The 14,030-nt window shown below is 38.3% G+C and overlaps 1 protein-coding gene across 5 annotated transcripts in view; it reads left to right on the top strand.

The window, feature by feature from the left end:
* LOC140714992 (caskin-2-like) overlaps positions 1-14,030 on the top strand; it is a 287,748-nt gene that overhangs the window by 250,709 nt on the left and 23,009 nt on the right. For all 5 annotated transcript variants that reach the window (XM_073026734.1, XM_073026735.1, XM_073026736.1 and 2 more), the window contains 2 exons: positions 9,674-9,758; positions 13,297-13,391. In XM_073026734.1, coding sequence (XP_072882835.1) covers positions 9,674-9,758; positions 13,297-13,391 — 180 coding nt within the window. The remainder of the gene's footprint in view (positions 1-9,673; positions 9,759-13,296; positions 13,392-14,030) is intronic.

Raw genomic sequence — 14,030 nt, 5'->3', positions numbered from 1 at the left:
CTACCTGCCTGCAGATAAGATAAAAGCTTCTGCAACGATTTCCTCAGTTACCATTAACGAAGGTGACTCATTTAAGGAGCCATTTGCTTGAAAATATTGAAAATAAACTAACTATATGGGTGGATAACCAAACACAATGAAACAAGCCCCTTGCATTCCAGTGTCAGCCTACCCGACAATAGGTTTTCTGGGATTAAAGGTTATGTATCTAAAAACCCATTGGGAGCACAACCCTGGAGCTATACACCATACAAGCTTCCATTTTTAAAAAAAACATCAATCCGCCAACTGAAGTCCATTCAAAGAAAAATCAATAGGAAACCTTATTAATTAACTCAAATCAAATGAATTTGTGAACGAACCCCACCTTTTCTCAAAATCAAATTGAGGATCAAAAGTTCGACTTCTAAGACATAGCATCACCTGAGAAAACCACTGTATCAAAGTAGGAGCAGAAGCATCTTTCCATTTCAACAAAATAGCCCTTCTGGCCAATAATGTAACAAATGCAATTACATGTTGGTCTGATGTAGAAATACCATGAATATATTGAGGGATTATACCAAATAAAAACTGTCAATTTATTAGGTTGTAAATTAATTTTTAAAACTTTAGAAATTGTAAAGAAAATAGACTTCCAAAAATGTTTCAGTACAGAACACAACCAAAATATGTGTCAATGTGGCTGTCTTGGTTTTACATCTGTCACACTGATTATCAACATTAGGAAACGTTTTAGACAGTCTCTCCTTTGTCAAATGGTAACAATGTACAATTTTAAATTGAATTAAAGAGTGACTGGCACAGATCGAAGAAGAGTTAACCAACTTCAAAATCTGCAACAAATCTTCTGTTATCAAGGTCATGTTAAGCTCTCTCTCCCAATCTTGCTTAATCTTAAGTGAAGGGTAATTATGCTGTTGTAACAATAAATTATAATTTTTCCCAATAAAACCCTTCACTAAAGGACTTATTTTAAAAATAATATCTAACAGGTCAGAATCCTGTATATATGGAAAATTACTTAAATATTCTTGTAAGAAGTATCTGACCTGAAGCTATTGCAGGAAATGTGAATACGAGAGAGAGTATTTAGTCACTAATTTCTCAAAAGACATCAATCAGCCATCTTGGAACAGATCCATGAAGGAATAAACTCCTATATTCCTCCAAAGAAGAAAGGTAGGATCCCTTAATGAAGATTTAAATAAATAATTTTGATAAATTAAACTAAAAAGTTTAAATATTTTGAGATTTTAAAAAAATACGAAACTGGAACCAAATTCTTAATGACTGCTTAATCACAGGGTATAAATTTAAATTAGTAATTTTGGCCAGTTGTACAGGTAGAGAAGCTCCTAATAATGTTAAGTGAAACTGTTTCACAGCATTCAATTCCAAATCAGCCCAAGGTGATCGTTCATATTTATCAGCCCAATTTAACCAAGAACACATATAACGTATATTAACAGCCCAATAATACATTCTTAAATTAGGCAGAGCAAGACCTCCATCTTTTTTTAATGTTTGTAAATGATATTTACCAATTCTTGGTCTTTTATTATTCCAAACAAAAGATGAAATAATAGAGTCAACCTGATTGAGAAACTTCTTAGTTAAAAAAAATAGGGATATTTTGAAATACATATAAAAATTTTGGTAAAATCATCATTTTAACTGCATGAATTCAGCCCGCTAACAAAAGTGTAAGTGGATTCCATCTACAAAATAATTGATTCATAGAATCTACTAAGGGAGCCAAATTAGCTTTATAAAGGTCTTTATGGTTTTTAGTAATAATAATACCTACCGTAGATTCCGGACTACAGAGCGCACCTGATTAAAAGCCGCTGGCTCTAATTTTAGAAATAAAATCAATTTTTTACTTGTAAAGGCCGCACCGGATTTTCGGCCGCAGGTGTCCCACGTTGTAATATGAGATATTTACACAGAAAGATATTACACGTGAGGATTTTTTAACTTTTAATTAAATCCATATGGTAACAAAAACAAATACATATTGCAAATGCTTTTTTTCGAACCGTGCCCGTAACGCGGCTACTTTTAAATATACGTTGCGTATACTTCTTTACTGAACAACATTCCAATATCTCCTAACGACTGGTAAAAAATATATATACTGCAGCCTACCAGGAAAAGTTATTGATCGCCTTTAACTTAAAAGCAGCGTTTTCGCTCCGCCGCTCCCCCCCGCCGTCCCGTTTATCGCAAACGGCATTTAAAAGCAGCGTTTCGCTCGGGTCTAATGCCCCCTCCTTCCCGTTTATCGCAAACCGGTATCCCACAAGACGCGGCGAAACCGGGTGTGACGTCATAGCATCCCGCGATGTAGTACAGAAAACAAATATAGTTAAAACTCTTCTAACTTTAACTAGAAAATGAATTACTAAGCGAAAATATTATAAACTAAATAACTGCCATAAAGGCAGCACAATGCTTTTCTTCGAGTGTTTTCCATGTTGATGAGGGTGAGTACAAATGACTGATTTACAATAATTTAATTGTGAAAGTGCGCTTGATTTATCGTACAATTTCATTGGACCTCTGTGAACTACTCATCAATTTTATTGGTCTACTGTTATGAGGCAAAATGTTTACGAGGCGGCATGAAAAAAATCATGTATTAGCCGCTCCGTTTTAAAGGCCGCAAAGTTCAAAGCTGTTCAAAATGTGGGAAAAAAGTAGCGGCTTAAAATCCGGAATCTACGGTAAATATTAAAATGAGTCCGTAACTCTAAAAGGAATGCCTTCATATATAGAAGCAGAATCATTTAGGGGAAATAATTCACTTTTATGAAGGTTTAGTTTATATCCTGAAAACTTTCCAAAATCTTTTAATAGTTTCAATAAACTAGGAATGGATTCTTCAGGGTTCGAAATATAAACTAAGAGATTGTCAGCGTAAAGGGAAATCTTATGAACAGTCCCATTTATGAGAATTCCATGAATATCTTTAGCTTCACGAAGTGCAATAGCCAAGGGTTCCAGCACCAAATTAAATAACAAAGGACTTAACGGTCATCCTTGTCTCGTACCCCGCGAAAGCCTATAAAAAGGAGATCTGCAATTGTTAGTAATAACAGTAGCAACAGGGCTTTTATATATCATTCTGATCCACTTATTAAAATTAATACCAAAGCCGAATTTCTCTAAAGCATTAAATAAGTATTTCCGTTCAACTCTGTCAAATGCCTTTTCAGCATCAAGAGAGACAACACATTGGGGAGTCTTAGAAAAGAAAACAATCTCCCATATGTAATAGTGGCCAAAGGAACTAGGGTAAAGGATGAACTGAAGGAAATTTATATTAGGCAAGAAACGGTGTTGGATAGACTGTTGAGTCTGAAGGCTGATAAGTCCCCAGGACCTGATGGTCTGCATCCCAGGGTACTTAAAGAGGTGGCTCTAGAAATCGTGGACGCATTGGTAATCATTTTCCAATGTTCTATAGATTCAGGAACAGTTCCTGCTGATTGGAGGGTGGCTAATGTTGTCCCACTTTTCAAGAAAGGAGGGAGAGAGAAAACAGGGAATTATAGACCGGTTAGCCTGACATCAGTGGTGGGAAAGATGCTGGAGTCAATTATAAAGGAGAAAATTACGACACATTTGGATAGCAGTAGAAGGATCAGTCCAAGTCAGCATGGATTTATGAAGGGAAAATCATGCTTGACTAATCTTCTGGAGTTTTTTGAGGATGTAACTATGAAAATGGACAAGGGAGGGCCAGTGGATATAGTGTACCTGGACTTCCAGAAAGCTTTTGATAAAGTCCCACATAGGAGATTAGTGGGCAAAATTAGGGCACATGGTATTGGGGGCAGAGTACTGACATGGATTGAAAATTGGCTGGCTGACAGGAAACAAAGAGTAGTGATTAACGGGTCCCTTTCGGAATGGCAGGCTGTGACCAGTGGGGTACCACAAGGTTCGGTGCTGGGACCGCAGCTGTTTACAATATACATTAATGATTTAGATGAAGGGATTAAAAGTAACATTAGCAAATTTGCTGATGACGCAAAGCTGGGTGGCAGTGTGAAATGTCAGGAGGATATTATGAGAATGCAGGGTGACTTGGACAGGTTGGGTGAGTGGGCAAATGTATGGCAGATGCAGTTTAATGTGGATAAATGTGATGTTATCCATTTTGATGGCAAGAACAGGAAGGCAGATTACTATCTAAATGGAGTCAAGTTAGGAAAAGGGGAAGTACAACGAGATCTAGGTGTTCTTGTACATCAGTCAATGAAAGCAAGCATGCAGGTACAGCAGGCAGTGAAGAAAGCTAATGGCATGCTGGCCTTTATAACAAGAGGAATTGAGTATAGGAGTTAAGAGGTCCTTCTGCAGCTGTACAGGGCCCTGGTGAGACCCCACCTGGAGTATTGTGTGCAGTTTTGGTCTCCAAATTTGAGGAAGGACATTCTTGCTATTGAGGGAGTGCAGCATAGGTTCACAAGGTTAATTTCCGGAATGGCGGACTGTCATGTTGAAAGATTGGAGTGACTGGGCTTGTATACACTGGAATTTAGAAGGATGAGAGGGGATCTGATTGAAACATATAAGATTATTAAGGGATTGGACACACTGGAGGCAGGAAGCATGTTCCTGCTGATGGGTGAGTCCAGAATTAGAGGCCACAGTTTAAGAATAAGGGGTAGGCTATTTAGAACAGAGATGCGGAAAAACTTTTTCACCCAGAGAGTGGAATGTGGAATGTGGAATGTGGAATGTGGAATGGAATGCTCTGCCCCAGAAGGCAGTGGAGGCCAAGTCTCTGGATGCATTCAAGAGAGAGTTAGATAGAGCTCTTATAGATAGCGGGGTCAAGGGATATGGGGAGAGGGCAGGAATGGGGTACTGATTGTGTATGATCAGCCATGATCACAGTGAATGGCAGTGCTGGCTAGAAGGCTGAATAGCCTACTCCTGCACCTACTGTCTATTGTCTAAAAGGATGAATGTATAACATTAAACAATCTCTGAACATTAGAGAAGGAATGCCCTTTACAAAACCTGTTTGGTCTCGAGAGATAATTTTAGCTAGAATATTCTCCAGCCGATTAGCCATTATTTTTGAAAGATTTTAGCATCCACATTTAATAATGAAATAGGTCTATATGAAGCACAGTCAGCAGGGTCTTTATTTGTCTTAAGAATTAAAGAAATAGAATCTTCATAAAATGTGGGAGGTAACTCTCCTATCAAAAAAGAATCTTTAAGCATTTCCGACATATATGAAGAGAGCAATTTTTCAAATTTTTTATAAAATCCTACAGAATAACCATCCAGTCCAGGAGCTTCTATCAGATTGCATTGAAAAAATAGCTTTCTGAATTTCGTTTTCAGTAATAGGAGCATCAAGAGTTTGTTGATCGTCAACAGAAATTTGAGGAAAATCGATCTTCTGTAAAAAAGCATTCATTTTAAGAAGGATCAACTGGAAACTGAGATTTATAAAGTTCAATATAAAAGTCTAGAAAAATTTTACAGGTTTCCCCAGCAATCCAAAGGTAGAGCGTTCCTATGAAACTGTTTGTACTCCGAAATGTTGTAAAGCAAAGAAGCAATTACCATTAATTCATACGGGAAAATTTTTTAAGCGTTTCCAGATCCAAAAAAAACCCTACCAAATCAAAGCAAATAACACTAACGTATAGTAAAATCAGGAATGATAAAATAAATTTACACCCTATGTAAAGTAGAAATATTATAGGTACGGTGTAGTTTCACTTATCAAACTCGGAAAGGCAGCGAACCAAAATCGATTTGGAGAAAAAAAAATCGGCACATACACGTATACATACGCATGTGCATACGTACGTACGTACACGCATACACACGTATAAAGCAGCCATCTTTTTGTAAAAGCGAAAATCCTCTTTGGTTAGCGAAAACAGGTACTAATGGAAGCCTTTCGTAACAGCGAGTTGTCGTAAATCGAACATTCAAAAAGCGGGGGCCACTTGTATTATTATCTTCATAACTACATGCTAAGCTACCATCTCCCTTATGTATTTTTAAAATTTGTCTTTTAGCTCTAGCTCCTTTTAATTGAGATGCTAATAGCTTAGTATTTTTATCTCCAAACACATAAAATTGACTTTTCAATTAAGCAAATTTCTTTTCAATAGGATAAGTTAATAATAAATTATATTGTGATTGGAGTAACTCAATGTTAGGAGAGATTGCATAAATATTATCCAAGTCTTTAATTTGTTTGGAAATCTTAACTAACTCTGTTTTTGTCTGTTTCTTAAGCTTAGCTAAATAGGAGATTATCTGACCACACAAATATGCTTTAGGTGTATCCCATATAATCAATTTCTACATATTTCCCATATTATTAAAAAGAAAAAAATCTTTTATCTGAGTTTCAATAAATTTGACAAAGTCCGGACTTTGTAATAAATTTTCTGGAAAACGCCAAGGCAAATTTGCAATAACGACATCATTCCATTCAAAAGCTAAGCTTAAAGGCGCATGATCCAAGAGAGCTATAGCATCATTTTCACATTTCTGGACTTTGGACAAAAATCGGGGATCAGCTATAAAGTAATTGATTCTCGAATATTTTTTGTTAACATGTGAGAAAAAAGAATAATTTCTATCATTAGGATATAAATGTCTCCAAATTTCAACCAGGCCAAAATCAAATAAGAAAGAGTTAATATATGATGCAGAACAGCTCAGAAGCTGCTGATTGGTTGAATTCTTGTCAATCAAAATATTTAAACAACAGTTGAAATCACCACCCATTAACAACATATATTCATTTAAATCTGGCAATAAAGCAAATACATTTTTTAAAAAAGAAGAATCATCTACATTAGGTCCATACAGGTTAGCCAGAACAATTTTTCTATTACAAATTGTTCATTTAACAGTTAAAAATCTACCATTAATATCTGACACAATGTCTTCTTGGATAAATAAAATATTACATTTAATAAAAATAGATACTCCCTTTGTTTTAATTTGACAATTAGCATAAAAATTGAAGGCCCTTCCACATTCTAAAAAATCTATTTTGATATCCAGTTTTGATATGCGTTTCTTCAGCAAAAATTATATCGGGTTGGAATCGATTAATGATTTTAAAACACTTATTTCGCTTAATAGGATGATTCCAATGACATACATTCCAACTTATAACATTTATCTGTTTAGTTACCATAAAAAATTTTTTATTTTATTTAACAGATAAATACACGCATAGCAGCGTGGGCTAATCAAAACTGGCGGCGATAAGTATAACCATAACCAAAACATGCATGCTCCAGAACTCCATAATAGGAAAAAATAGAAAAAAGAAAACTACAATTAAAACTAACCCCAATCCTCCCAGCACCCCAAAAAGCCCGAAATTTGGCAAAAAAAAGCCGAAATGCATACCCATAGAGTAAAAAAAGACTCTGTGAGCTGCCCATTTTATAATAGTGGTTTTAAAAAGCTTTCCTTAATTCCTCCCCCCAGTTACAAAGAAAACAACGCATGACCCTAAAATAGAAAAGCCTTGCAGAGGAAAAAAATATTTTGCTAAATATAAAAAGCCAAACACTACAAAGCAACACACTACCACATCAAGTCATGTTAACTTGTTCTTCTGCCCTCTTACAGGCTTTGCCTCTAACTGATATATATAGATATGCAATTTAATTATCAATTTGCTTTAATGCCTTCCACTGCTTTACAGAGTATTACTGTGCTGAAACAATGGACACTGGTGAGGCTGAGTAATCATTGAAACATGGAACAGATTTCCAGCTGAAATGGCTAAAACAAAAGGGCACAATTTTACGGTGATCAGAAAAAAGTATAGGGAACTCAGAGATGTTTTTTCCATAAACCAGTGGGTACAGAAAGATCTGCCGTGGGTAGTCATAGAGGCAGACACTGTAAAGACATTTAAGAAACTCCTAGATAGGCTCATAATGAAAGACGAATAGAATTCTCTACAGAATGGAAGCATTAGATTAATCATGAAGTAGATTGAAAGGTAAGCAGAACATCATGCTGTTTTTCTCTACAACATCTGGCTCCCCATATCCAGCATAAAAGTTCAGAGAAAAAAAATGTTTATACTTAATCCTTAAAAACAAGCTGGGGAATGCAGAAACAATCTCCAATGACGCCAAAACAATAGAATTAAATAAAGAGAAAAATGCCTATGTAATCTCTAGTGAAAAAAAATCAGCACCATTTTCCAATTAACTGACACGCCCAATGAAAAACTGTTTTAAAAAATAATAATTATCTATCGACTAAGCACTCCCAACTATATATAAGAAAAAAACCTTATGAACTATGGAAACTATCACTTAATTAATGAAAAAAGGAGGATAAAAGCAAATAATCAAACAATCTGTCCGTTGTATTAATTTGCTCAGTAGATCAAACCAATTTCAAAAAAGTCATTCATCATTCACATCAAAAAGTTCACATCTTCTTTAAATGGTCGATCGATCAAAGGACATCTTAAGCAAATCAGAAATATTCAAAGCTTATTTTCTTTCCGAAATGACAATTATTCAGCAGACCTAAAACCAAACCTCGGCTACAACCGGAATAGAGTTAACATAGTCCAATGCCTCTTTGGGGTCCAGAAAAACACGTGGAGTCAAATCTTTGGGAAATAATTTTAATCGGGCTGGATATTGAAGTGATGGGAATAATCCCTTATCATAGGCTATCTTCATGGTTGGAACGAATTTAGACCGCAGGTCCATAACTTCCCATGGATAATCTTCATAAAAACGAATCTCGGATCCTTTAAATTTAAAAACTCTGTGTTTCCTTGCATATTTTGTGATTTGGTCTTCAACCTTAAAACGAAGGAAGCAGACCAAAACCGACTTGGTTTATCTGGGTTCCAAGATTTCGAAGTGAAATTGCGCTCTTTCGATGTCAGAAGGTTGACGTAAAGTATCCGGAAGCAGAGATTGAAACAAGTTAGCAAAGTAGCCTAATAAATCTCCGGTCTGAGATCATTCCTTCAATCCAACAATTCGAATATTATTCCGATGAGATCTTGCTTCCAAATCGATAATCTTCTGTTGAGACTTTTCCAAATGAGCCGAAATCTCCACGATTTGACTCTTTAAGTTCAGAATTCAGGGAAATAATATTTTCCTGCACAAATTGAAAACTCTCTCGTAATGACTTAATCTCAGAAGTAGCAGCATCAAGTTTTACTGTGTTGTCTATCTTCTTGTCGAGATCCATCAGCGAATATTTTAGACACTCAGCCCAAGCTGGTGTTTCCTCTGATTTTTTTCCCCTTTCCATTGCTAGATTCAGGAAGCTGCTTTCCACTTATTAAAGATTATGACATAGTAACAACTATTCCCCTCTAAGATCTGACAAATAAAAGTTAAAAATTCAAAGTTTAAACTGGGGAAAAGGAAGAATTAATTGCAGCCACACAAATCTGAGTGTCACTCCATGGACAGTAGGTGGAGTCTCCCCCTCTTCTGACTCTCTTTGCTGTAATTGAGGGTGTGTGCTGAGGACAGATAACACCAGGTTCAAGGGTCTTCAACACTGAGTCCAAATAGACAACAGCAGGTTGCAGCTGTTGATTGAGATGCAAGACTTTCTATTTGGAAAATGACAAAATACTGACCTGATGCATTTACTTTTTTCATGGCAGACAGTGCCCCCTGGTGGGGACCAGGCACATCAGGAGGTCTGCATCAATACAGAAACTCCCAGCCAACAGGTCGACCAGTCAACAGGTAAGAACCTGATCTCTGCCGGTGACTATCAAGATGGCTAAAAAACCGGGGAATTATAGACTGGTTAGTCTGACATCGGTGGTGGGGAAAATGCTAGAGACGGTTATCAAAGATGTGATAACAGCCCATTTGGAAAGAGGTGAAATCATCGGACAAAGTCAGCATGGATTTGTGAAAGGAAAATCATGTCTGACGAATCTTATAGAATTTTTTGAAGATGTAACTAGTAGAGTGGATAGGGGAGAGCCAGTGGATGTATATTTAGATTTTCAAAAGGCTTTTGACAAGGTCCCACACAGGAGATTAGTGTGCAAACTTAAAGCACACGGTATTGGGGGTATGGTTTTGATGTGGATAGAGAATTGGTTGGAAGACAGGAAGCAAAGAGTGGGACCTTTTCAAAAACGGGACCTTTTCAGAATAGCAGGCAGTGACTAGTGGGGTACCGCAAGGCTCAGTGCTGGGACCCCAGTTGTTTACAATATATATTAATGATTTAGACGAGGGAATTAAATGCAGCATCTCCAAGTTTGTGGATGACACAAAGCTGGGCGGCGGTGTTAGCTATGAGGAGGATGCTAAGAGGATGCAGGGTGACTTGGATAGGTTAGGTGAGTGGGCAAATTCATGGCAGATGCAATTTAATGTGGATAAATGTGAGGTTATCCACTTTGGTTGCATGAACAGGAAAACAGATTATTATCTAAACGGTGGGCGATTAGGAAAAGGGGAGGTGCAACGAGACCTGGGTGTCATTGTACACCAGTCATTGAAGGTGGGCATGCTGGTACAGCAGGCGGTGAAAAAGGCAAATGGTATGTTGGCATTCATAGCAAAAGGATTTGAGTACAGGAGCAGGGAGGTTCTACTGCAGTTGTACAAGGCCTTAGTGAGACAGCACCTAGAGTATTGTGTGCAGTTTTGGTCCCCTAATCTGAGGAAAGACATTCTTGCCATAGAGGGAGTACAAAGAAGGTTCATCAGATTGATTCCTGGGATGGCAGGACTTTCATATGAAGAAAGACCGGATCGACTAGGCTTATACTCACTGGAATTTAGAAGACTGAGGGGGGATCTTATTGAAATGTATAAAATTCTGAAGGGATTGGACAGGCTAGATGCAGGAAGATTGTTTCCGATGTTGGGGAAGTCCAGAACGAGGGGTCACAGTTTAAGGATAAAGGGGAAGCCTTTTAGGACCGAGATGAGGAAAATCTTCTTCACACAGAGAGTGGTGAATCTGTGGAATTCTCTGCCACAGGAAACAGTTGAGGCCGGATCATTGGCTATATTTAAGAGGAAGTTAGATATGGCCCTTGTGGCTAAAGGGATCAGGGGGGTATGGAGAGAAAGCAGGTACAGGGTTCTGAGTTGGATGATCAACCGTGATCATACTGAATGGTGGTGCAGGCTCGAAGGGCTGAATGGCCTACTCCTGCATCTATTTTCTATGTTTCTGTGGCTGTGCACCAGACTACAATGGCAGTCTCTGGAATGTATTCAGAGAGGGTAAAGCACGCCAAGGTGTATGACTGTAGCATTTGAACGGACACTGGCTCTATTGTGATGTATTCAAGCAGGTAGGATTGTTTTCAAAGTGGTAAGGGGTGAAGACGCGTGTCCATTCAGATTAACTCTGAATGCATTGAGGTAGTACAAGCTAGTTCAGATAGCTCAAGTTCAATTGTCATTCAACTATGGATACCCATGAATACCACCAATTGAAATATCATTACTCCAGGGCCAAGGTACAAAACACAAAACCAACAGTCACACACAACACAATGCACATCAGTGTAATACGGTCCAATACCCTGAGTCCATAAATGTTTCAGCAATCTGCAGTCGAACACTTGGGGGCAGCACCAACTCCAGTGGAGCATATCCACTCTGTTGCCTCTCTCCTGGGTGGCTATAGACAGGCAACACCGCGGCTTGAGGCCTGGTCCTCCCTATGACCGAGGCCTCGCAACACCCCCTGCTGTCTGCTAGTAAATCAGTGAATCCAGTGATGTTGTGGGGGTGGAACTGGACTCCCTGACGGTGGTGTCTGAAAAGAGGATGTTGTCCAAGTTGCATGCCATCTTGGACAATGTCTCCCATCCACTCCATAATGTACTGGTTAGGCACAGGAGTACATTCAGCCAGAGACTCATTCCATCAAGATGCAACACTGAGCATCATAGGAATTCATTCCTGCCTGTGGCCATCAAACTTTACAACTCCTCCCTCGGAGTGTCAGACACTCTGAGCCAATAGGCTGGTCCTGAACTTATTTCCACTTGGCATAATTTACTTACTATCATTTAATTATTTTTGGTCTTATTTTGCTATATTTCTACTCTATTCTTGGTTGGTGCAACTGTAACGAAACCTAATTTCCCTCGGGATCAATAAAGTATGTCTGTCTGTCTGAATCAGACTTACAGCATTCTATATTGACAATGTCCAACATGGCCTTGTGATCAGAAGACAATCACTCGCTGTTACTGTACACCACCTTTGCACACTGACACCTCTCTGACGCAGGCAGCAGCATGATCCACACCAAGTCCAGCTCCTTAAATTTCTCCGCCAACGAGCAAAGTACTGGAGAGTTTAACATCGGTAGCTGAGCGAAGGGCGCTGAGTAGGCTACGGTCAATTATGGATAACTCTGAACATCCTCTACATAGCACCATCCAGAGACAGAGAAGCAGTTTCAGTGACAGGTTACTATCGATGCAATGCTCCTCAGACAGGATGAAGAGGTCAATACTCCCCAATGCCATTAGGCTTTACAATTCTACCGCCAGGACTTAAGAACTTTTTAAAAGCTATTATTAATGCTTTTTGAGATGGTGATTTAGATGCATATCATATTTTTTTACTGAGTTACGTATTGTATGTAATTAGTTTTGCTACAACAAGTGTATGGGACATTGGAAAAAAAGTTGAATTTCCCCATGGGGATGAATAAAGTATCTATCTATCTATCTATCTATCTATCTAACTCGCTGATGGGGTAGACCCGCAGTTCTTCAAGTTCTAGCAGGGTCTAGTAATTGTAACAAGTTTGTTTAAAAAGGACATTAACACCTTTGGTTAATCCCAAAGAAGCTGCTGTGATCGAACACACCACCATCTTACTGGAAAGTAAAATGCTGAAGCTCCCTCTGTATTGGCTTATCACACTCTGGGGTAGGGACTGCACAGGTTAGGTAAGAGTGAAGCTCCCTCTACACTGCCCCTTCTCAAAATACCAGGGAGGATACTACACAGGATAAACGTAATTACTAAGTTCCTTCATTGGTATTCTGTGGAGAGCCTTCTATGCTGTCACTGTAACCCTGTGTTCCTCATGCTTTCTCCGATTGCAGTTATGACGTATAATGAATAATTGCATGCTGTGGACTGGTGCCAGTTGGAACTGGAATGAGACGACCAAATTAATTGCATTTGAAACCTGTCAGATTGAGGGAGACATTGCTGATTCAGTTTGGACTGGTGTCAATAGCCAGTGTTTCAGTCTTAACCCCGTTTTATTTCGTCTTTGCAGGAATGCAGAGACATCATGACTTTCCCAGCTACAAGTCTGGAAAACAGGGATACACACAACAGTTCATTCACCCTGACCATCTTCTGGAGGGAAAGGTGAGGGTACAGACAAACCTCACTTCAGATTTGAATTTATGCTGAGGTTTCATTGAATTTAATTTATTTCATGAAATTAAACTTATGTTCACTTTTAATTTATTTAATATAATTGATATTGATTAGTGGATATTGAGTGTAATTCAGTCAATATTTGGAGTTTCAATTCAAATTGATGTAAAGTGACTATTGATATTTAATGGAATTGTTGAGTTCTCATGCGTACTGGTGAAGCACGAATGGAATTTGCATCTGAGTTATAATTTGTTTTAAGTGATACATTCTTGTGAGTTTGGTGGTGTATTCTGTGGAATTGATGTTTGCCCCACAGGTTGGGTTTGAGGCCAATCCCCAACCATTATCTTCCATGGGGTTCACCAGGGCAGAAACTAGTTCCCTGAATCCCTGCTAGTTAGGAATGGCCAGGGATAACTTGTAGACCATACAATATTTAAACTTCTGCCAACCATGTCTGTGTTTGATCGTGATGCCCACTTAAACTACACGTCAACCTTCCACATGGTCTGTATCAGTCTATGTACATGTGTCTGTCTAACCACCTCTTTGATTTGAGTGTAATATTTGCTTCCCAAACTTCCCTGGCTGCACCTCCCAGGCACATTATGTTAAAAACTTTCC

Source organism: Hemitrygon akajei, chromosome 22, assembly GCF_048418815.1.
Source record: "Hemitrygon akajei chromosome 22, sHemAka1.3, whole genome shotgun sequence".
NCBI lineage: Eukaryota > Metazoa > Chordata > Chondrichthyes > Myliobatiformes > Dasyatidae > Hemitrygon > Hemitrygon akajei.
Note: the sequence above shows the minus strand (reverse complement) of the source record. Positions and strands in the feature narration are given on the sequence as shown.